The sequence below is a fragment of the Chelonoidis abingdonii genome, chromosome 10, assembly GCF_003597395.2.
Source record: "Chelonoidis abingdonii isolate Lonesome George chromosome 10, CheloAbing_2.0, whole genome shotgun sequence".
Lineage (NCBI taxonomy): Eukaryota > Metazoa > Chordata > Testudines > Testudinidae > Chelonoidis > Chelonoidis abingdonii.
This window is the reverse complement of record NC_133778.1, coordinates 59150428-59176600: the sequence shown is the minus strand read 5'-3', so window position 1 is coordinate 59176600 and position 26173 is coordinate 59150428. Positions and strand designations below refer to the sequence as shown.

Genomic DNA, 26173 nt, shown 5'->3' with positions numbered 1-26173 from the left:
TGGTGATTCTATAGGTGGCACTCTTCACTCTGAGTTAGTACTGAACAAATGTATGAACATATAGTGATGGTGGAGCCATTTTATGAATGAAACCTAAAAGTTAAATCCCAACGACTTATGTTTAAAACAAACAAACAAACAAACATCTCTTATAGTACTTTTCACAAGAGCGACGGCCTTAACTCTGACGTCTTGGATAAATTCCCGTTTGGGAAATTAGTTCTTAATTTTCACTTCAATTTCAATTATGTTCTTCTTTTCTGTTTATAAATGTTCTCAACTGCTGTGTTTCATGCCAGAGGCAGCTGCACTTTAGCTGAGGGCAAATTGATCCATAGATTCTAAGGCCGAAAGGAATCACCATGACCATCTAGTCTGACCTGCACATTGTAGGCCACAGAACCTCACGCACCCACTCTTGTAATAGACTCATAACCTCTGGCGGAGTTACTGAAGTCCTCAAACCTTGGCTTAAGGACTTCAAGTTACAGAGAATCCATCATTTACTCTAGTTCAAACCATCAAGTGCCCCACACTGTAGATGAAGGCTAAAATCCCCAGGGTCTCTGCCAATCTGACCTGGAGGAAAATTCCCTCCCAACCCCAAATTTGTGCAGGAGCCACCAGCCAGATGCCTGTGATGGTCCTCATGCCATTGTAGGCAATCTCATCATATCATCTCTTCCATAAAATTATCAAGCTCAGTATTAGAACAATTTAGGATTTTTACTCCCACTTCTCCCCTTGGAAGGCTGATCCAGAGCTTCAGTCCTGTGAGGGTTAGAAACCTTTGCCTAATTTCAAGCCTAAACCTATTCCTAGGTACTGTTTGTATGATCAATTGTATGATCAATGATGTTTGAAAACAACTTTAGAATCCATTAGGATGAGTTGCAAGTTTATAATCAAATGCAAGTTTATAATCACTGCCAAGAGAAACATCATTACACAAAGAACATTTGCAAACTTTAAGGTCAAATGAATACTTTATAATATCCCAAAGGAGAAGTAACCACCATGGTTGCACAAGGATTGATTTTGCATCACAAAGCAGGGCGAATTAATCCATGTGAAGTTGTACACTCTGATAACCTCAAAGAACTTGATCCTGGAAACCTTTACTACTCTTACTGGAACTACATATGTTAGTAAGTACTGCAGTGGAAAGTACATTTGTAGGATGGGGCTGTGAGATGCTGCCCCCAAATTTTCTGCTCTTGGTGTTATTGTGCATATTTAGGTCATGACCGTAAAAGTTTGCTTTTGATCTTCCTATGGAAAAATCAATTATTATACCTAAAAATAAATAATTACTTGTGCAGAAATGCTTTCCACTGCTTTAGTGTCAATCAATGCCTCTCAGTGAAGACTTCAATTGGGAAAAAGGTCTTAAAGACAACTGTTACTTCAGACTGTTATACAATGGACAGATTAACATAAGCTAGTTAGGGAAGGATTTGTTTCTTCATATCTGATTATATATCCTCTAGGCACTATTAAGTATAAATAGTAAATAATGAAATATAATAAGCATGAGTATACAATAGGATCCAATATCTTTTTCATTTTGTTCAAGGGAAAAGAACAGGAAGTGGTGCATAAGGCCTGCATGGCTGATACAAGTCCACTTAGCCTTAATAAAAAGAACTTATCACAAAACACTGCCCAATTGTGATATTTTGACCTGCTGAGTGGCTGAAATATTGTCTGGCTGGTCTACTTAGGCTACAGTACTGCTATGGTTTCCAGATGGGTGCACTATCACAGCCTCCTAGAGCCCTATTGGATTCAGCTGGGACCGGGCTGGGTGAATCAATTACATGATCAGGGCCTCTAATTGTAAGCTCCTTGAAGACAGAACCCAAGTCTCCCCTCCTGTATAGCACAAAGCACAGTGCTATAACTTTGTCACTCAACATACAGTAAATAATGACACTCAAGGAAAGATGTGTCTCTTATATTGAATACATTGCGTAAGGACTCGGCTTCCTTATATGCAAACTACCCTTATAGGTCTGTAAAGGTCATTTTTAGGTTCGGTTCATGGATGATTAAGGGATAGTCGTACAAATAATAGATGTATGCAAGCAGTGTAAACATGTATCCTTGGAGGACACATTTTCAAAGTGCTCTGCACCCAGCAGTTCCCATTTAGGCACATTTAGGTGCTTCTGACCATTATCTCTTTTAGACATATTTAGGTGCCTAAGTGGGAGATGAGTTCTGGGTCTGACCATTTTTTTATGTATGGAAATCTCTCGAAAATCTGGCCTGGATTTTTATACATCTAATTATATTTATGAGGAGATATAACTTGGTTATTTATGATATGGCTCTTGCTAAATAAAATCCACTGTTGTATTTCATTTGTTCAACACTTCTACATCACTTAGAGAAAAGGTCATAGTATATTGCAAGGTAAAATATTGCAGATATGGATTTTATGTTACATGGTAGAGCTCTAGTACTACCTCTCTTGCTAAAATTATGTAGTTGATTATAATCTATTTAAACTTACATGACTCATCTGTACTTTTGAAAAGGGAGCTATATGTATAGTCCAAATATAGAATCATCAAGTGAACATGACAGTTTTATTACCAATAAAAATGCTAACATGCCTGCATATTAAATATGCCTATTAATCTTACACATTCAATGTATGTTTTCTGTGTGGGCTACCAAAATGTACATACTGTAAGGTAGCACATAAAGGATTGCAAACCTAGTGGAACACTCGTTGCAGTGAGATAAAACTAGTTTATCTTTTTAGTTACCTATATTTTAAGATTATCTTCTAAAAAAAATCACATTAAAAACAATTGTGGCACAAAAATTCAAGAGGAAGAAAAAACAAACAGGACAATATCCAGTGGAAACACCCCACAATTCAAAGAAACTCACTAAACTGATAGGCACCTACTAGGATTTTCAAAAATCGCTAAACAGTTAGGTGCCTAACTTCCATTCACTTCAATCTAAGACACTCCCTGCCCCCCTCCCCAAATACCTTTGAAAATCTGGCCCACTGTAATAAGATTTTTTTATAACTTTTTGAACTTGCAGATGCTTATCAAATCTTGGTTTCTGCAGTAATCTCAACTTTTATGCATATAACCTTATACATTCAGTGCCAAATGGGGGGAGCAGAGCTGCACTCTGAAAAGGACTTCTAGAAGGGATGGTGGAATCCTTCCAGAGTTTCTGCGTGAACAGAGAGAAGAGCAACCAACTACACTGCCCTTTAGGCGTTCCCTCCTGCATGATTAACTACAATTTACAGTTGCTAAAACCTCAAGGGAGCAGTCCTTTGCTCAGGGGACTCCAACTGTGCCTGGTCCTTGCACAGGGCACACAATGAGTGGGATAGACTCTCACCTCTTCCTGTGACCCACCTCCCAAGCCAGGCCAAGCTACAATGCCTTTATATAAAGCATTTTAGGACCAGATCCAAAGCTCAATGAAATCAACAAAATGATTCCCAATGATGTCAATAGGCTTTGGATCAGGCTGTCAGTCACCTTGATTTTACATTGTAGGTTTAATTAATTAGTGTAAACAATTACCACTTAATTAAATCCCTTGACAGTGAGTGTAGCTGGGTTCTCTTCTGCTAAGGGTCTAAGAGAAACACAGCTTAAAAAAAAGAGAACAGTCAATTATAGATGTGGCAGGTCTATACCTAATCTATAACTCTGGAAGAGACTATCAAATATGCAAGACCATTAAAAATAAAAAGTTCCTTAGACAGCAACAAATTATGGTAATTAAAAGGGTGCATTTATTTAAAAGGTCATATATCTTTTAATCAGCTAGCGTTCTGAGCTGAACCCCCATATAACAAGGTTAAGAGGGGGCATTTAGCACAACAGTGAGTCTAAATATCTTTTATTTTAAGGCCCACATAACTGCATCTGGCTCATCTGATACCACTGCTGTGACATCAGTTATGGAGCCCAACAGAAGCATGAAATCTGAGCCATAGTCATAAAGAGTCAGGGAAGTCATAGTGCAGTTTATAGTCTGTTTTTAAAAGAAGATCTCTCTTTTTCCTCTATCCTATATAATCCATCCCATTCTTTGTACTCTCATCTATCCAGGATTTATACTGTGCCAAGCAGTCTCTTTCTATAAAAATATAAACAGGTCTCCAGACACACTGTGTGGACAAGCAACTATTTTAGAAATGCTCTATCCATATACTCACAAAGTGTTTGATTTCATATAGTGCCTTTCATAACCATGATATCTCTGAGCATTTTACTAGTGTATTAAAAGTAACCAAGCATTGTGGGAGCCTAGATGAAGAACTTTTTCTCTTTTGAGCTTCAGTTTGAGGGCCCTGACAGCATTTTAATGTATAGTCAGTGTTAAAATTAAACACATTTTACTGTTTATTCAGAAGAAAAAACTTGTTTACACATTGCTTAAGTGTGAGACTCTCCAAAAATCAAGTTAATTAACAGTTAAGAAACCCAGACAGTTAATCAGTTCCCATACAATCCTTCATCATTCACTCTCATCCCTTCTGACTTTCAAAGCACCCCCTCCACTAACTTTGCCCTCTTCTTTTCAACTTTATAGACCTGGCCCAAGCCCCACTGAAGTCATATGGAAAACTCCCATTGACTTCCATGGAGTTTGGATCAGGCCCTAATTGAAATATGCTGTTGGCTGTGTGTTGCTGATTTAATTATTTTTTTAATGTGTGAAGTAAAGATTTTGAAAGGAATATAGCCCCAGGGACCATTAAGTTATATATACAAGTTTTCTCAGTGTGATGTGTTGGGTACAGAAGAAAAATATTTTATGAATAGAATGTAAATTATTGATCTGTTTATTGTTCTAAAATGTTGCTTATATGGTTTATATAAGTAAGTTTATATTTTTAAAATATTAACTAAATTATGTAAAGAACATTTTGACTTTTTACTGAGTACCCTTGTAGTATGTTAGTGTTATAGTGTATCCCACGAATATGTTCTGGGAATTTATGGTCTCTGATTAATATATTTTTTTTTCCATTTTGACTTAATTTTTACAAGTTTCAGGAGATAAAATTAAAGTTGTTTGGTTATTGTAAGTTGGAGAGGTTTATAGCAAGTGATAAGCTTTTAAGCATTTATAAATATAAACATTTATGAATTAAAAGCTGAATGTAGCTATGGGAAACCAAGGATGTGGGAGGAGCATAATTGGGACTGAAAATGTTGATGGCTTGGTGGAAATATATAGGTGAGACACAGCAAAGGCAAGATTTTGGGTAGGAGCCTGGCAACTGGAGGGTTGTGGGGAGGATCTCAGGTAAAATCTTTAGGAGGTTTGAAGTTATTTGGACCCTAGGGAGGTGATCAAGGATGCGAGGGACAGTAGATATTACTGCAAAACAAATATTAATACCAAAGACAACAATTAGACTAGCATCCATAAACTTAGACCCAAACAACCTGCACAAAACCAAAAAGGGATAACAATAAGCAAAAGTGGCTTTAAGCCACCTTTATGTGATCCATTTACCGAATTGTGGGGCCAGCTAGGGTTGGTTCACCCCAACACAGATTTCAGAGTAGCATTAGGGCTACTCTAACTTACAATTGGCTGAAATAGGAGAGGGGATGAGTGGGTCTGCTGCATTAGCTGGGAATCACCAGAGTACAGCAGCATGTATGGGTTGTTTGCTGCTGTCCCAATGAGTGCAGTGGAAATGCAGTATTTCCACTGGTTGGAATCCATATGTACTCAAACAAGCTTACTCCACATTAGATACTTTACTAGCCCTCACGTAAGGACCATATCTTACAATCATATGCTTATTGGCCCACCTCCATATCTTTTACTTCTTTTTTCCTAATTCTCAGGTCAGTGCCTGTATCTTTTTTTTTTCTTATCTATTTACAGTATGCTTCCCCTTGTCTTCTTCCTCTCTCCCAGGAATTCTGCTTTTTGTCTTTCCTTCTTTTTCTCTCCATTTCATATGGCAAATAATTTTACTTATTCATTTTGCAGATTATTCACACTACAGATCTTACGCTTGTGCCTCAAACAAATAAAGATAGAGCCGATCATTTTCTCTTTCTTGGCTCTGTCAGGTTTTGGTAGAGACAAGAAGATTGAAATCTCCAAACAGAACATAATGAATTCTAGAAATTTAGAATTAAATATGAAGTGTGTTCTGTGAATGTGAGTGCAAGACCAGAAAGATATTGCTCAAAATGTCAAGAGCAAAGTTATCTTCATATCATTGTATGATATTAATTTGACATATCTCTACTTGTGACACTCTTGTGTTCCAGGTTTATCTCCCGTGATGTATTTATGACATTCTGTAGAATTTATGGCCAAAAAAAAAATAAAATAAACTATTTATACCATTTCATTACTTAATTCCCTAGATGTAGAGGTGCAAGGTTTAAGAAAGGATAAGAAGTTATATTTGTGGTTTCTCTCTTTGGGGCTGAGGTGTAAATGCCCAGGGAACAGATTCCTTTAGAGAGTGTAGTGACTTGTAGATGATCTCACCTGAAGAGATTAGACTCATCAAAGGTCAAGTCCTTGATGGTATTCCGGACTTCCCTGGGGAAACCTAATGAATGAAGCCATGATTCATTTCTCGTAACTACTACTGTGGTGATGGCTTTAGATTCAGTATTGACTGCATCCACTGCCACATGGAGTGATGCCTTAGCAACTTGCCTGTCCTCATTGATGAGGGCTTGGAATCAAGCCCTGTTTTGGGAAAACTTGCCTGTCAATCCCACAAATTTGGAATAATTTGTGAAAGTGTGCTTTGCTAATAGTGCCTGATAGTCAGCAATTCTGTATTACAGGTTGGTTGATGATCCAGGAGTTTAGTGCCCTTGACAATAGGAGTAGTCTTGGGGTGCTGTATCCTGGACTTCTCTGTAACTGCCTGCACCACTGAATTGGGCACTGAGTGGGTTATAAAATCTCTGCACCTTTAGCTTGCAAAAATAGCATTTTCAGCCCTTTTTGAGGAAGGGGCACAGGAGCCAAGGTTATGCCAAACACTCATGGCTGGTTCCAAAATGGCCTCATTCACTGGGCAGACAGCTGCCTGATGTACAATAGACTATGCTAAGTGTTGTGGACCTCCTCAAGAGAGACGTGAACCTCAACTACTATCTTCTGCAGAAGATCCTGGTACTGCCTGTGGTCATCAGGTGGTGAAGGAACCTGGATGATGGAACAATTGCCTCATCATGTGAGGAGGATGAGACACCTCTCAGAACCATCTGGACCATATCATCTGTGTCCTCCACAGACTCCTATGGAGCTGATTGGTATCAGCTGGGAGAAGAGAGCCGGTGTGATTCCTGCATAGATCCAGGGTGACTAGTATACAGATCCCATGGACCCCAGCTGGGGGCGGGAGGCCCAAAGCATTGGGTACCAATGGTCCCCTGTGTAATCATAACCAAGAGGGGCATGGCTCCAAGACCTTCTATAGGATCTGAGTTTGCCTCCTTTAGGGAGTGGGAAGGATCACCTGAACATCAGACTTGTCTAATGAGAAGGTAAGTTTCCATTCCACCAGGAGTACTGGTGGAAGAATGCTCCAGCCTCTGAACATGGTAGGAGAGGATCTTCTTCTCCCCAAGATGGTTTCTTCAGGTATTGAAACATTTCTAAGGAAAACCAGAACTGCTAGAATACAAGATTGCAGATACGGTAAGACGAGACTATCCACTGTTGTGGTAAAGGGCTTAGTCCTTTACAGAGTTCAAGTGGTCCCAGAGATCAGGACCTTTGGATCTGGTGCATCCAAACACCTGGTACTTGGAGGATCCCACTCAGAATGTGCTGGAACCATCAAATTGTGGTCCAACATGAAATTCCTAGTGGGAAAAGGCTGGTGCCAATCTTCCAGCCTGTGAGATTGAACCAAAGCTGGATCCATCAGATCCTTTTTCCTTCATGCCTTCTTTTCTTGAATGGAAGATTTATGCGGACCTAATTCCATAGTAATGTCAGGTGAGGATTCACCCCACTTACACCGAGATGGGATAGGACCTTTTTTCCTAGATGGAGATCTGGACTGGGATCTTTCCTTATATCTGTGATCATGTGCCCTACTCTTGTGAAAGGGTTTCTTAGGCTAAACAGTTTTGGCATATACTCCAGAACTCATGCTCAAAGTGGTGTTGCTCACCAGGCTGCTGTACAGAGGGGTCTTCCCAGCTTGGAACTGGAATCTTATTACCTTCTTCATGAGAGATTTCCACAGATGGAGCTCTCATCTATCCTGAGTTAAGGGTCGGAAGGAGCAGGAGATACTGCACTTGGTGGTAATTATGAGACTCCTTAAGGAAGCAAAGGTAGTGCTGGTGTTCAATGCTGATGGAGAAGGAACAAGATCAGGGGATATAGTTCTGAAACTTTGGGCATAGTCCTTCTCTGTAGGGAGCAGCTCTCTGAAGCAGGGAGGAACTAGACAAAGTATACTACCTATAAAAAACACGATGATCAAGCTCACTACAACTATTTACAGTATATATTTACAGATTCTGAAAGGAAAGGATGATTGTAATGGACACAGTGGATTCTAACTCAGATTAGGGCCACCCTTCACGCCCTTTGTTAAGAGCATGATGATGACAACTCCGCAAGCACAGACCAACAGATGCTACTTGATACAAATCTCTAGTCTCAGGCCCATGGAGTGCATTCATATCCACATGTGGAATACACATAGGGCCCAGCACTGGAATAACCCCATTTTTTCTTATCAAACATAGTTTCTCTTGGTTATTTATTAAAGAAAAATATTTATTAATATTTAATTCTTATTGCACAGTTAGAATTTAAGATGTTATTGTATATCCTTAAAGTGCTGAAAAGAATGATCAGAAGAATCCTGGCTGATACAGGTGACATTCCATCCCTTACACAAACGAAGTCTCAAATGTTGGCCCAGTTCCTTCTTATGAGAGGGCCACACCCATCTCCCCTATAGCCAGAGGAAAGTTAACAAGCTATATCTGTTGCAATGAATCAGTGGGAGTTACTAGGCAGCTTTTTCCAGGGTTTTAATTCTGGCTTGCAGGGTGGATCAACAGAAGAGTCTGGATTCCCTTTGCAGCATTATGGATCCTGCAACCCTGTTACAGTTGATTACCCCAAAGCATATTTATCACCATAAAATTACCCTAAAAAGTACTGTGCCAAATTTCTTTTGAGGACAGGTTCACATAGAACAAAATAAATATGATTAAGGTCTAACCTGTTCAGATAATTAAATAGCAGCTTTCATGAACAGAATAAAACCTCATCTTCAGTATTAATGTATTTAACATTTTAAAGGGCTTTTCATTTTGCGATTTAGCATGGTAGTCAAAGAGTCCAGGTAACAGTCAATAGCACTAGACCTAAATCCTCGGAGAGTAATCTAAAGTAAAGCCATCTTCAGGTCATTCCATGACATTCTTCTAACAGCTTCATGTAGCCCTGCTGATAGGGCTTATATATCTCTGATTTACTACCATCTAGTCCCGTGGGATTATTATAACTTTGAAAAATATGGTTCTACTGTATTTCATTATATGTTTTGAGAAATATTTACCAGGCAGTGGATTAATAAAAATATCATAAAACGTTTGAGTTATCACCTTTCATCTTATCTGTTCTAGCTGATTGTACAGAAGGTGAAGAAGAATGGTGCAGTATATAGCTCAAACATTGGTAGAACACCCTTTTATGGACTCAGTGAGGCCTATAAAAAGTATGGAAGTTTAATACTTCTGTGTTGATGCTTTCTGACCTACAACTGATTTTAGCAAAACAAGTGTCCTTCAACAGGTATGTGTTTTCAGCAGGGATGAAACTAATTTAAATGATTTATCAGTATGCAGGGCGGTCGGGGTCCTGGGAAAGGTGGGAGGGGGCAGCTCTAGGCCTCCGGAAGGGGAGGAGTCTTGAGCGGAAGAGGCAGGCCTGGGGCCAGGGCCAAAATCCCCCAAATCAGCTGCTACTGCTACCGCTGAAGGGAAGCGGCAGCCAGGAGCCCCGGGCCCTTTAAATCGCCACCGGAGCCCCAGGGCAGCTGCCCCTTTTGCCCCCCATTAGCAGCCCAGCGGATACAGTCAACACTTTCTTACCAGTACACCATACTGGACTTTTGTGTACTTTTACCTCTGGTTTTCAGGGAGGCCACAATTGACTAGCATTTGTTTTTGCATATTTACACCATTCTCTTTCTCCTAGGAACATGCTAAAAAAAATATCTGCAATTTAAACCTAAAACAATGACAGAGGAAGAAGGGGCAGCATTGATCATTCAAGCATGTTTCCATAGATATAAATTACAGTACATTAACATATTGGGACATATGAAGATTTACATTACTTGAAGATATAGCGCAATGTATTTTTAGCAATATGTGGAACATACACTTTTAATTTCTATATTTAACTTGTCACATAGCCCACAGCTATATCTTCTCAGGAGCCAATCAGTATTATTGCTTTTCTGAAAAAAAAATAGGCACCTTCCAAGCTGTATATTCAACACTTTTTTTCCCTTTTAATATATTTCTCAGTTTTCCCTATTGCCCATATTAGGTTAAGAATTTCCCCTTTTCTTTCTCGTATACATCTAACTTCTGAGTCTTCCTGATTCCCCGTCTTCAATTCCTTCTTTATAGCATTTTTTTCTCTTTCAATTTAGCAGTTGCTATACCTATTACTTTGGCCCTAAAAACTTCTTTAGAGGCATCCCATAAAAGCTGGGATGAAATTAAATCCCTCAAACATCTTTCACTTCTATATACTCCTGCCAACTAGCTTTAATTTGCTTCACCACAGCAGGGCTTTGCAATAGTAAGTTATTAAATCTTCAAGCTCATGACTTCTTTCTCTTGACAGGGGGACAGACTGAATGACCTCTCTAATTTCTATGGACTGCATGACACTTTTCTATGGGAAAAGGTGGACAAGATGGTAAAGTACACAATAAACTGAATAGCTGAGTGTTGGGCTAAGAGGGCACATAATAACAAAACAAGAAAGATCAACAGCAATTCACATTGTTGGTGGAGGTTATTGACTGTGGATATAATTACTGATCCTGTTTTTATTTCTGGTGTATGAATTTGGTCCTACTACCATTGGAAGCACTCTCTTGTGAGGAATGGGTCATAGTATTCTTCAGTATCACTGTCTAATATATTTTATTTTGCAATAAAGAGCTATTTATTACATTGTTTTTATATCTTGTGCATACAAATAAAACTTCCACTCATTTCTCTCTCCTTGATTGGTCTCAGATGTATAACAAAAAATAATGTCAAAAGAAAAGAAAAATCACCATATTGTACTATTGTAAACGCATCAAAATGTATTTTCTCTTGCAAATTTGGAGCAGCAGATAAAACAACACACAGACCAAATCTTCAGGAAGAACTGCATTTACTAGTTTTATTGTCTTAAGCAAAGTCTTTTCTTTCCTCTCCCTTGGCTGTTCACAGTCAAGATCTAAAATGTTGAATTCTTAGAGTGCAGATTAATCTAAAGACCCCCATCCACAGCCTTGCTACAATCTCCTTTTTTTTCCTATACTAGCTTCTCTGTTGCTCAAGAAACAACACAGCATTGAAATACAAAGCTATGAACTAAAATGTTTTGGATCCCAGTGGTTCAATTTGTGGACTTTGTGGGATCATGTAGGATTTTGCAGGCTTTCTATAAAATACATAGATGTCTTGCAGAGACTGTGATGCAGGTTCCCTGAGCTTGAATGGGGTACTTCATCCAACAGTGCTGTAGAAGTGTTCTTTTGAGGTTCAATCCATGAACTCTCATTCCTCCTCTTTCTTACACTCATCTCATCTCTCATGCACAAAAGTTCACTTAAAAACAAGATGTGATGGCACAGAGACTCTTTCTGAATGTTACTGTATAGTTTCAGTAGCTCTACTGGTTTGTTTAGAGCAGTTTTACATTTCCTGGTGACTCAGGGGTTCAACTGTCTGAAGTTGGACTTGCTGTTCTTCACAAACCTAAGGGAAGCCAACATTACGTTTGTCAGCCATAGCAAATAAGCAAAGATTTCTTCGCCAGGCAGAACTACCTTCCCCAATGAGAAAGTGAATTAGGAAATATTTATATTTCTGACCCACTTAGTTTTTGTATACAATACAAATCCATAGGTGATCAGGAAGGGAAACACACACAAATTCTCAGCTTTATATTTTACCCTCTGGTGAACACCATTTAAAAAGCTTCAGTGCTGTGATAGCATCAGTATGGATGCATGATTAAGTAGTATCATTAAACTGCACTGGATGGCACTATCAGAAAGAATGGCCTGAACAGAAAATTAATACTCTGCTTAAACACTGCTACAAAAATGAAGTTGTAGTAATTATTTGGCCAATTTTTATGCCTATTTTCTAAGCTAAATGCTCTAGAGTTTGTCTTTATATAATTTACTGGCCAAAGGTTAAATTTCAAATCCACACACTGTGTTCCACAAGAATCCAAAATATCCAAACTCTCACGAGGGATCTATCAGATCTAAATTGCATTCAACTGAATTTCCTTTTATTTGAAAAAACAAAAACAAAAAAACCCATTCCCCCTCAAGTGACCTCAACTGGTCTTTTGCAATCTCCCTCTGGATTTCTTGATTGATAGTAAACCATTAAAAGATATTTTAAGTTACTTAGTACCATGAATAAACGTCAAAAAATATCAATCTTCCTCAGTTTTCCCAACTCCACATGGAAAGTTGCTATGCTAATAGCCAGAATGTGATGCATCTGATGCTGCAATTTCAATCGAATTTGGACTGAGTGAGCCAGATTATCTGACAGTTTATGGAGTCAGCTTTGCAGTTTTATATGCTCACGCCTTTAACCTATTGATGATAATACAGAGTATTACCCTTTTTGTTGTTTTGCAGGAGACAGAGGGTTGTATTACTTGTGGTTTTCTTGTAGTTGTGACTAGCTGCATTGTAAGCCAAACTTAAATCCAATTTCAAAATATTCAGTGCTTCACACAGGGAAACACAATACAAAAAGCTAGACTGTATAACAGTTCAAGAGCCAAATTATTACTGACCAAGCTCAGGTATCCTGGGCAGGAGAGAGAACAGGAAGCTACCTTTACCCACTCCATCAGAGTTGCTTGCACTCCCTGAATGCATGAGGAGAAATCCTAGTAACATTCAAAAACCCAGAAGTGACTTGACTAGGTGGATTGGAGGTTTGGCCATGGCTTCACCATCCTGTACACTAGCAACCACAAGAACATAAGAGCTGGGAAAGAGCATAAGATATACCTTTTCTAAGGCCTGAATCAATGCCCAAGGAAATCATGGGAAAGACGTCCAATGACTTCAATGGGCACATAGCCTCTAGAAGCATTACACCTACATCTCTCCTGTCCAAGCAAAATACCCCCAGCCACTGTCTCTCAAGCAGTGTATCTTCTTCCCCCACCAGTGCACTTGTGGCTTTAAGATCCGTTCCAAACACTTTATTGAAACTGAGTATTTCTTTTTTTGTTTCTTTGTTAATTATAACCCACACACCACTATCAATGTCAAGATTCCTTCCCCACTCTGAACTTTAGGGTACAGATGTGGGGACCTGCATGGACACTTCTAAGCTTAATTACCAGCTTAGATCTGGTATCGCTGCCACCACCCCCAAGCACTACTTTTCTTCCCTGGGTAGTCTTGAGACACTTCAAGCAATTTCCTGGTGAAACACAGATCCAAACCACTTGGATCTTAAAACAAGGACAAATTAACCATCCTCCTCCTTTCTCCCACCAACTCCTGGTGGATCCAGATCCAACCCCCTTGGATCTAAAAACAAGGAAAAAATCAATCAGGTATTAAGAAAAAAGGTTTTTAATTAAAGAAAAGAAAGGTAAGAGAAAACCCTCTGAGAGAGATTATCATACCAGTTACTCTCACAGACAACAGATTCAAACACAGAGGATGTTCCCCTGGGAAAAAATCTTAATACACAAAAAGAACACTCAAATTTGATAATTCCCTTAATGGTACCAAGACAAGTTACAAAGAAAATAAATATAAACCTATTTATCCCTTTCTAAAACTTACTACTCTGATAAGAGGCTGGTTCCTTGATCTTTTTCACTCTGGCTGAAACTGAGATTCTAAACAAAGGAAAACTTCCCTCTTTCCTTTTGAAACATCTTGTTCCCCCATTGGTTCCTCTGGTCAGGTGTCAGCTAGGCTAGGTGAACTTCTTAACTCTTTACAGGCAAAAGAGGCATTAATCCTTAACTATCTATTTATGACAACAAGCATTCCACATCAGTCCCAATATAACATAATATGCACAACATCCAGGTCACTGTGATAGCTTTGGTGATATATAACGTAGCACCTTAAGTCTTAAACAATTTTTTCTATATACATCAAATATGTGCGTGCCTTCTCTCTCTTTCATACTCATGTACCTGAACTGGAAAACTATACATACAAATAGAAAAAGAGATCACTCAGAAAACTGACTGTTTTGCCACTGCAAGTTAGTTTTGCATGATAGAAAGTGTTCCTGTGGTATTCTTGATACTTAAGACAGATCTACTTGTAAAAATATAATGGCAATTACTATGTAATATACTTTACATTTCTTGTGTATCCAGTAGCTGTGTACTTAGTGCCTTCAGTTTATTATTTTCTTGCCTCTCAGAATCATAGAATATTAGGGTTGGAAGAGACCTCAGGAGGTCATCTAGTCCCACCCCCCTGCTCAAAGCAGGACCAACTCCAGCTAAATCATCCCAGCCAGGGCTTTGTCAAGCTAGGCCTTAAAAGCCTCTAAGGATGGAGATTCCACCACCTCCCTAGGTAACACATTCCAGTGCTTTACCATATTCATCATATTAATTTGTTTCTTCGATAGCCTTCTATGATCACTGTTTCTAAAGTACAGCTTGCGTTCTGAGGTCCTTTGAAATATCCTTTCAAGGATATTTAGTGATTTTTACTGCTATGTTTTCAGGTTTTCAATCAACTTTAAGGTAACTATTCATTTTATTTTTGTAATTGCAGACTGGCCAAGGGAAAAAGCAGACCAATTTACTTTCTGTAGAATATTTGTTTTACTTGGACCACAATTTAGAGCTAGACTATCTCCCCAGTATAGACACGTTACATTTTCTTCAACTTTTTATGTTACAGATAATATAAATATTGTTCTATTAAAAAGTGCTTAGATGTAGAGATTAGAGAACCTAAGTCGCTTCTGTAGCCATGTGAATAATAGGTTACCTACTAAGACAGAACATACAACAAGAAATCCAACACAGAGAAAAAGGCCACTAGGATTATCATGATATTCACCTTCAGTATTCTTCCTTCCTTTTTAAAAAAGATCTTAAAAGATCTCATTTAAAATGAAAAAAAGAGCAAAGAAAAATCATCTTGAACAATACAATCAAAGAGACAAAAAAAATAGCATTCAGCATTCCAGTGGTCTCTTCTTTTGAAGTTCACCTGAGTTTTGGAGAGGACTAAACTCTTGCCAGTCATTTTGAGCTTATACAGAACTTAATTGGTACTGAAACTTTAACTGAGGAAAAAGGATGCTGTATAACTAACTTATATCTGAACCCAGCTTAGTACTGTACTTCCAATAACCAGATATGGTCAGGGTTTAGAATTTGAGAGTTTATGCTATATACTTTGTGCTATATTTCAGACAACTACATTTTAAAAAGAACACTTTCAAGTACTTTGGTTTTCAGGAACAGATAAAAATAGAGATTAGTTGTATGAAATAACTCAACACAGCTTTTTTTAACAATGCAAACCAACGAAGAAGAAATGGCTGTTAATAAAAAGGTGATTGTTCCTGTGTCTAAGTTATTGTTAGTGATGACTTATTTTGTGTGCTATACCATTTTTTAGTTATAACTGTCTTGTTTTCTAAAGATATTAGACTGATGGACAGAATACAACACCCTTTCCTTTGGGCTACATGTGCCTGCCTCACTTATAATTAACCAACTAGCACACTTCTTGTTTGCACTGAACTCATCTTTACTGTTCAAGTAAAGGGAATTCATGTGAGCAGTGTTCCAAAGAATTCTGAACTTCTAGAGAAAGTCAAAACTTAAAAGGTTTGGAGGTTCAGTTAAGAAAACTTTGGATACTTCTCTGAACTGTTTTCAAACCTTTTGGGACTATCTCCTTATGTCACCATTAACACCTCAAAGACAAGTGCCTGACCAACCTTCTGACAAGCTCCCACAGAGTAAAGCTACCTTTTTCCTCTCAAACTAATCCAGTACTCTCTCTCCTCAACTTCCATAGCTTTCCAGCTCTCAGCACCGAGCTTATAGCTCTTACCCTCTACCTTTTAAGATTTGTTATGGGTTGTATGGCCCTAGATACTAACAAGGTTTAATTCTTGTGTACTCAGTTATATTTTCCACAGACTGCATTGTGTACCAAAATTCAGAGAAATGAAAGCAGAGATGTCTAAGTTATGCATATATACTACTTAGACTGCAAGTTCTGTGGAGCAGCAATCACATTTTTGCTATGGGTTTGTTCAATAACTAGACATAGGTGCTACGGTGATTTAAATAAACAAACAAACAAACAAACCCTCTTGGGAGAACAGAATCCCATGTGTATCCCAAACTTCCATATCTATTAAATCCAAAGGCAGAAATTCAAACTCCTGAACAACTGTGACTTGGTCTACACTATGGATCTCATACCTTATATTTTTCTTCACAGCTTTCGTTCCAGTAACAGGAAAAATGGGGACATTGATGGTGTTGCTTTCTCCCATCTTGGCACCTTCTTCCATATTGTCCTATGCATAGGATAACCTCCTAATCCCACTGTGTTGTCCTAAACCTTCCCTCATCTCATCTCCATAAGACCCACTTCTCCCACTTTTGGCCAGAAATTTAACCAGTGAAAATTTTAAATTTGACCAACAAAAATATTTTCCCCCCATTCCACTGGGCTATTTTATGTCTATAACAGGAAGCACTGTTTACATCTGTGTGTTGAAAAGCACTAAGCACTTTATTGGTATTTATCAAAGGAATAAGATGCCCAAGTGGTTGATCAACCTCAAAGACATTTGTGTTTTCAGTCTGACTAGAACAAACACCTCAAAATCAGATGCGGGAGCAAGATGAAGCAGTGCAAGGGCTGCTCTAGTTGTAACAGCCCCCTACTGAAGATTAGTGGAGCATAGTACACCCTGTCTATGCCCACCCCTAGCATGGACAGTGGTAGATTCTGGAATGGGGTGGCTTACAACCAACTCTGTCAAATTTATGCCACCTGGGGATTCCTCATTGGTAGAGGAATTCCCAGCTTATTGGATGGAAAATTTTTAAAAGTGGCCCGAAGAAGATGTAAGTGGGGCAGATCAGTCCTCTGGACATTAAAATGAATGTGAAGAACCTTGTTGAAGAAAGCCATTATGTTTCTAAGACTAATTTTGAAATAGTCTATAAACTATAAAATAAGCTATCAGTTGCTCTGAGCCTTGGCTTATGCACATACCCTCCATACTGAGTACTCTATGCTCTTAGGAAATAATTATCAGTTAATAGATACAACGGGCACATGACAAATCCAGATTCTTATGACCATTGTACATTGTGATTTTCAGATAGCCCCAGTATATAAATGGAGATTACTTAGCTGTAACTGGACATTCTTTAAGTTGAGTGGCCCCTATCTGTATCTGTGGGTGTGCATGCATGCCATGCACATGAGATCACAAAATCATGCAAATGGTGTCAATTACTCCATGCCTTCACCCTGGATCTCCTCATATTCAGCACTGTGGGTATAAGGGGAGGTATGGACTGACAGCCTCTCCATTTCCTTCTCTCCCATAAATCCAGTCATGATCCAAAGCAGAAGGGAAGGAGGGTAGGTAGTGGAATATAGATAAATATCACACATTTCAAAGAACTTCCAATTACAGCTAGGTAACCTCAATTTCGTCTTTGAATGCTGATCCCTGTGTGTATTCTACATGTCTGCAGCAATCAAGCAAGTCTCAGATAGGAGAGGTGCACACCGATGCAGGAGGTATAGATGTCTGTAACACTACATTAGCAGAAGAGGATTAGATCAAAACATGCTTTGTGAAAGTGTGGCTGTAACTCCAGGTTCATCATCATCATCATCACTCCCATAACTACATTCGTCATTGGGGCACCATCATTGATGAGCAACCAACCAATTGTCTCCACCCCTGACAACTGTGTGTCAAGTGCTTGAGTCTCCATGAAGTCCATTCCTGTCCACTCTTATGTTGCCAATCCATCTCTTCCTCTGTCTATCTCTTCTTCTCTTCCCCTGTACTGTCTCTTGGAGAATGATCTTAGATAGTCTAGATTAACTTCAGCTTTCACTTCTTCACAGTTGTCAGGAGGTCTTCATATGACCCAGCACATTGGGTGATGTGGTCGAACTAGGAGATACCCAGGATTTTATGGAAGCATCTCCTCTCTACCACCTGTACTTTTCCTTCAAGTTCGGCCGTAAGGATCCATGTCTCACATGCATACAGAAAAATGGAGATGATCAACGCATGTGCCTATTCTGTCCCTGGACCCACCAGGATACCACCTTACAAATGACTAGCACAGCTACTTCTTTAAGAGTTGTTACTGAGGTCACCTGTGCTCTAGTGGAATGGGCCCTCTCCCTGTTGGGGGAGGGAGATGCACCAACTAATAGCAAAGAGGAATACCATCAGAAATCTACTTAGAGTGTCTGAGCAGATATTGCCTATCCCTGTGCTTTCTCTGCTATAACAACAAATGAGCTAGGTGATTTTCTAAATGGTTTCATTCTTCGCAGGTAGAACACCAATACTTGTCTAATGTTGAGAGGATGAAGTCTCCTCTTCTTGCTAGAGACATGAGGCTTCAGGGAGAATAGCAGTAAGTGATTTGATAGGTTTATGCGGAACTCAGAAATTACTTTCTGGATGAATTTCAGGTGAAGGTGAAGGGATATCATTCTCTTTATGAAATGGAATGTTGGGCCAGTCAGCCACCAGGGTCCCCAGCTCACACACCTTCTTGGCAGACAAAATGACAAACAGAAAGGTGACCTTCATAGACAGGTGAGACATTGAGCACATGACCAAAGGTTTGAAAGGAGGTTCAATACATGTTGAAAGTACAAGAATGAGGTCCCCCAGCATTGGCTGCACTACTGGTGGGAAGGTCCTGTTAAGAGCCTTTAAGGAAGCTGGCTTTAGCCAGGTGAATAAAAAATAGAATACTGGAGGGTGACATGCACTGACTGTTGCTACTGGAACTGCAGCAAGCTAATAGAAAGATCTTGAGAATGAGAAGGTGGTCTAAAATAGGTTAGGGGTTTTTATAGAAGTGGATGGGTAGGGTTCTGTGGCCTGCTTTGTGCAGGAGGTCAGACTAGATGATCATTTTGGTCCCTTCTGACCTATGAGTCTATGAGTAAATAGCAGGAATACCTGCTGGACCTAGTGATACCTGGGTCTGCCTTGTCCAGGTAAAGAAATCCATCTGTTACATTTTTTGGTAGAATCTTTTCTGCTATGATTAAGAATAGCTTGAACAGTTTCCAAACATGAATGCTCTAGGTCTGACACCCATCCGAATAGCAAGCCATGAAGTGAAGAGTCTTATTTGGGATGTCTGATCCTGCCATTCTTCTGAGTTGGTTGGAAGAGTTGAATGCTGATGGGATGATAGGCTGATATTAGTAGAAGGTCTGGAAACCAGAACTGTATGGGCCAAGTATGTGTGATGAGTATGACATACTTTGTCATAACGAATCTTCTGCATGTTTCCACGGCTGCTTGTACTACTAGGGAGTTGGGGGTAAGGTGAGTGAATAAGAATTCTGCCCCTTTCAAAGGCACAAAGTATCATTTATCAACATTTTAAGGGATACAGGTAAATGTTGCCAGTATATCCATAGCACTTTAGATGGTTCTATAATGGCCTCATTTATTGGGCGAGCTACCTGATTGTGTGCCTTGCAAAATATCCAAGAGCTTTTACTGAATATCTTCAACTTCTTCTAATGGAATCTGAAGTTCTGCCACCACTCTCTGCAATAGTTCTTCATAAAACCCATGGTTGTTAGATGGAGATGATGAAAGATGGGGCAATTTCCTTATCAGGAGACAAAGATGATACACCTATCAGTACCAGCATTACTGAAGATCCAGCTCGTCATCCTTTTCCTCTGTGTATATCTGCAGTGCCAGTTGCTGTTGCAGAAAAGGAGAGGGATGACGTGATTCTATGGTAGCGCACATGGACCAGGGGTCTCATTCATAATGATCCCATAGACCCTTATAATGAAAGTATGAATGGTTGAAGGCTGGTTGATGGGTGTGATGGCTGCATTAGGTACCAGCTATCCCTTGGAGTTTAACCTTGCTTGGGCAGAGGACAAGTCCAAGAAATTCTAAAAACCCCGGGTTAGGGAGGTAATAGTTTGTCGAATTCGGCCAACTAAAAGACTAGTACCATTGTTGTTGGAAGGAGGCAAGCCTTGACTCACGGATAGACTAGGGGACTAACGCTGCCACCTCCTCCTTGAGAAGGTGTCCCTCTGCGATTTAGATGTCTTTCAGAAGATCTGGGCCTGAAAGTAGAGGAGACTGTGGGTCCAGGAGGACTAAGATCTCTCTGGTGTAGAATATGCCTCACTACCATTAGAGAGGGAGAGTCCCATCTGGAGCTCTTGGTTGGTACTGGTGGATGTCAGTTCTGCGACATGTTAGAGGTAGCTTGTGTAGCTTGCTCCTGCCCCCTTTCCCTTCATGGCTGAGAAGCTTAGGCAGACCTAAGACCTGTGTGCCTGACTTGCAAGGAGTTGGGAGGGATCCCTTATCCTAGAAGCAGGCTCAGAGGGGGATCTCTTTGTATGTCTGAGAGTGCCCTTTAGGCTTCTCATGAGATGCCTAAGATAATAGATCTGTAGTTTTACTGATCTGGCCTCTACTCCAGAATTCGTGATCGGAGGCACACTGCTCAAGCACTGTGGCTGCTGTAGAGAGGGGTCCCCCCGGCTTGGATCTGATTGGGATCTCCTGCCTTTCTCCTTGAGGTGCTTCCTCATTAGGAGCTCTTATCCCTCTCGGATCTGGGGTGGAAAGGAGCTATCTCCCCCAAGGCAGTAAAAACAGCACTGGTGGTTGTCACTGATTGAGAAGGAGCAAGGGTAGGAGATGGAGTTTTTAAATCCAAGACTTCTGGGCATAGGCCTACTCCGAAAAGGAGGGACGGAGAGGGTCCCCAGGGTGGGGAAAACTAAGCTATACTAACAATGTAAATTACTATAAAATACTAGTAAACTATATATGGTTATAGTTACAAAAATGAAGAGGATGCGAGGATAGCTCAACACAGACTCAGGACATGAGGTGGTAAGAAGGAACTGGAGAAGGAGTCAGCACCTCCCCTTATGCCCTCTAGTCTCAGATGCATGGTGCACAGGCATATCCACATGTGGAATACACATAGGGTACAGATCTTGAAGAATGAATTTTAGCAAATCAAATACACCCTGTAACTTCAAAGAACACTGAAAAATAATTGTATATAATAAAACCATTTTTATTCTCTATTGCCACAAAAATCTGAATTTACGCAATACGCTCCCCAGGGGAAAAAGCATATGTGCCTGTAACAGCATTGCATCTACTACCATTTTATTCAAAATTCACATGAACTACCCATTTCACACTGCAGATATAATCATATTTTTCCTTGCCTCGTGAAAGCACCCTGCCCAGTATATGTCCATCTGAGTTGTTAATATAATGAATTAACATAAGAATGCAAAATTTAGAGAAAGCATTTTGAATAGTTCTAGTTATTGAATGTTTGAATTCTATTAGTTCTTAGTGCATTATGAGAAGTTTTCAGTCTCCAAGAGATAAGACCTGTCTTTTGAAAGGGCATATCAGTTTAGAGAATGCCCTTCACCATGTATGTTCACATTCCCCATATATGAATGTACATCGACACATGCATATGTACACACATAGTGATATGGTTATCCTAAGTAACATATCAGGTTAATGCAACTACTTCAATAGAACATGTGCAGTGTTTTTTCATTACCTTTCTGATGAACTGAAAATGTTTTTAGATTAACAATTTCATTAATTAACACAAAATGCAGATAAGAGTCTCTTTTGCCAGTGCCATGAAGAAATAATATTTTCTGCTAGGTTTCCTAAAACAAAAATTATTTTGTTCAGATACTGGTTACTCTTTAAAATATTAGTACTGTAAGTAATTACAGCTACAGTATGCAGTATTTCAAAAACAATAGTTGATATAGGCAGAAGGTTAACAACATGTCTGATTCATGATTACTCTTTGGTGTCCTCCTTAATATGTATACTATTATAATCTAGGTATGTTAACTCCATGTTATTTATCCAGTAATTATTTCATATAGTGAACTTTATGGAGAATGATTTACTGGTAGTTACTGGTATCAAATCATGCAAATGCAATGAGTTTCTACTATAAGGGTAATTTAACGACATGAATACAGTGTCCTTGTTATAAAGTGTAACCCTTTTTTTTATTTAATTATTTGGTTGTTAGATTTTTTTTCTTTTTACTTTTTGGATTCATTTCTTCAGTCTCTAACTTTATTAGAGGAAGCAAGTGCCCTTTAATTTAGGGACATATTTTCACATCAGTTATATATGTGCAAAATGGGTAGTTGCCACTCAGATCAATATTTATGTGCACAGTTACCCATTTCCCAGCAGTATTAATAGAAGACTACTCTAAATAGGGATTTTGTATTTGGAAGTTTGGCTATCAATTCTTACTCAATTTTTAGTACATATCCACTTCACCATACAGTATTAAATTTTGTATATTCAAGTTAGGGCTAAAATCAACTGTCAATACTCGCATATTTTCCTAAACTTTACTGTACTCTATGAGAGAGAACTATTAAAGTCAAGTCATATTTATAAAAGGTACTGCACAAGAAATTTACTACTGGGAAAATATCACATACATTAGAATATTTAGTGATCACATAAGAAGGTAGAGTCCACATCAGCCTTAAAAAGGTAATTTTAACAGAAAATAAAAAAAGACCTGTCCCCAAAACAGTTATTCCTATTATTCTAAAGCGCAGGTTAGCCCTGCAAAATGACAATTGGAGAAAACAAAGAATCTGTTTAATTTATGCTTTAAGTAAGGCCTTAAATTTTAATCCACTTCGTCTCCTGGTTCCACCGTACTATTAATCTCCTTATGTTTAAGGTTTTAAATTCCTAATGAACAAAAACCATTGTCCACTATTTGAATTAGCTTTTTTTAATCCCCTATCTAGAGTAATTTAAATATGTAAATACATCTATGGGGGTTATGTTTTAATTGTGATTAACTGATAAACGCTCTTTTCTATGTAGTACTTATTTGTAACTTAGAATGTGTCAATGTGCCCCAGAGATCCTTTTGCTGATTTCATTTATTCACTACTCTGTTCAGGACCAATCCTAAACTCGATATACAGGCAAAATATCTATCAAACTCAGAGTGAGTTTTTCCAAATAAGGACTAAAGAAGGAGACACTTTATGTTTGACACTTGATCCCTTTCACTGTGAAAATATAGTTAATAGAGGATCCATCCTATGCACCTTAGCCTCAGCTACTGTAAAACTGTATAGTTCAGTTTACGACAATTCAGCTATATTCATTTAGTTCAGATGATGATCCATGATGTTTACTTTTGTTTGAGCAAGGTTTTTTGCGGGGGTGAGGTAGGGTGTTTAGATTTCGTGAGTATTATTTATGAATTCCTTACAGATAGAATTAAGGAAAACTCACCCTTTGAACTGTAAAATTATTTGAATATAAAAGTGAGATGAAATCAAATAGTGTTAACCTTGAAAGGAAAATGATTTTGATTGGAAAAACCTAATGCCATAACACACTAAAGTGTCAAATTCTTTCCAATTGTTTTTGACTTTTTTAAACAACAGCGTTTTAGGGGAAAAAGGGATTTGTGGCAAACAAGTGTTACCTATTTTCTATACTCCAAAGAAGAGATTTGTTCATATTTCTTTTGGTGAAAACAACTCTTTCATACAAACTTTGTAATTTTTAAAGAAAAATGCTAAGAAAGCCTGTAGGTATTTTTATTCACAGTTCTTTCAAAATAAACATTTTTTTTTAAAAGCTGGCTTTGAAATGTATACTAAATGTAATAACGTACATACTTATTTTAAATGCATATGGTTAAAAGAAGAAGTTTACTGAATCACTTTGAACTCACATTTAAAAAGGCATCCTTTTGAAAGACCTGAAGTTGGTGGAAATTTTTTCCCCAACATATTCACTTACCCCGACAATGTACTCCTTCATCATACCCATCTGAACAGTCATATACACCATTGCAGAGTTGGGACAAGTGAATACATCTGTTTGTACCGATGCAAGTCATATGATTCAGGGGACACTTGAATTCTATTTCCTCAGGACCTAAAAAAAGAATAGGCATAGAAGAATTCATATACATTTTGTTTATATTCAAAAAATGAAGAGAGAAAGAATGCACTGTATATTATCATGTATTTGCATAATATTTCCACTTTAAGGCTAGGTACAGGCATTTTATGTACTTGTCTACTGTGCAGCTTTTCAGTGCATTACCGGTAGAATTATATTCTCTTAAATAAGGATTAGCATAATTAAAGAAAATCAACTGCTCAAGAAGGATTACTTAATTAAATGATGATAATACAACTTACGGTTTTATGGGAGGTTTGCCATACTCTAAAGATTATAGATGCTGAAATTCATATTTGACAACATTCAGGATGGGGAAGTGATTATTTTTAAATAAAGTTTTTAATTTTTATTTTCAATATTACATGAGTCTGCCAATGCCAAACAAATCACTAACACAACCCTGGGCCAGGATGTCACCAACCATATTGAGAAGGAAAAAAGAACAACTCAGACACTCAGAATACAAGAAGAAATTCAACTGTTTACATTTCAGAATGTATTCCTCTTTCACTGGGTAATAATCACTCTACATTCTGCCATCATCCATACCTGTCTAACCATTTTGTATGATTACTATAATTATATTCCTGGTAACACCTAGAGGCCCCAGCTTTGGTCAGGTCTCCACAGTGCTTGGCACTGTACAGACACTTAGTAATATACAGTCTGTGTCCCAGAAAGCTTACATGATACTTTAAGATAAAATGCACTGAGAGTTTAACAAAGAAGAGGAAGATGCCCAAGAGGTTGGGGATGAAGGAAGCTGTCAGGAGGCAGCTTGTAGCACCCTGATGCTCTGGCTGGGGCACAGGCATGTTGAGTTTAGCCTAGTGACAGGGCCTCTCCAAACTCCATCAGCTGACAGCCGTCCTCAAGGAAGTATAGTGCAGTGTGCTCAGATACAATCACTCATCATCTATTCCCAGCATCCTACTCTAGTGCCACATTTTGGGACCGGCAGAGGGATTAGGTATGCCAGTTTTCTGCCAGGCCAGCTGAAAGCTCCCCTCTACTCAGCTTGCCAAATGTAGATGCTTTCTATCCCACTGGAGCCACCTGAACAATGCAAAGGAAGCAGGAGAATATGTGGCCCTATATGTGCTTTTTTTAAACAAATAAATGTCAGTTATTGATACAGACCATCAGATCAAAATTATATTTTGAAAAATTTGTCTTCATGTAGAACGATTTTGATTTTGCAGTTTTCCTTGTAGCAATGCAGATATTCTAGAGTATCACTATTGCTATGAGCTAGCCATTAGTTACAATAAACATCAATTTAACTAGTTAAAACCTGGCAGTCATGATCACAATTCAGGAGATATTTCTGCCTTCCCACCAAAAAACATTAAATTCTGTCTGTATTAAAGTTGCAAATATATATAGTGACTGGATAGCATAGTGGTTAAGAGCGCCGCCCTTTCATACGGGAGACTGCCCTTTGATACAAGAAACCGGGGTTCAAATCCCGGTTGGTACCCAACTTTCCAGTAGGGGTCCTTGGACAAAAGTCCCCCTAACGCTTCACCTGCCTACCTCAAATATGAGAGTGACACGAACTAGGAGAGTCATGCCGGCTCGGACGTCACCCGGATTAACAAGGTCCGTGCCAGATGTTGAGGAACCAGGAC

At 38.8% G+C, this 26173-nt stretch overlaps 1 protein-coding gene across 1 annotated transcript in view; it reads right to left on the bottom strand.

The window, feature by feature from the left end:
• Positions 1-26173, bottom strand: part of LRP1B (LDL receptor related protein 1B) — a 1355016-nt gene that overhangs the window by 887588 nt on the left and 441255 nt on the right. Inside the window, 1 exon segment of the mRNA XM_075069829.1 lies at positions 24375-24512. Within this exon segment, the coding sequence (XP_074925930.1) occupies positions 24375-24512 (138 nt within the window).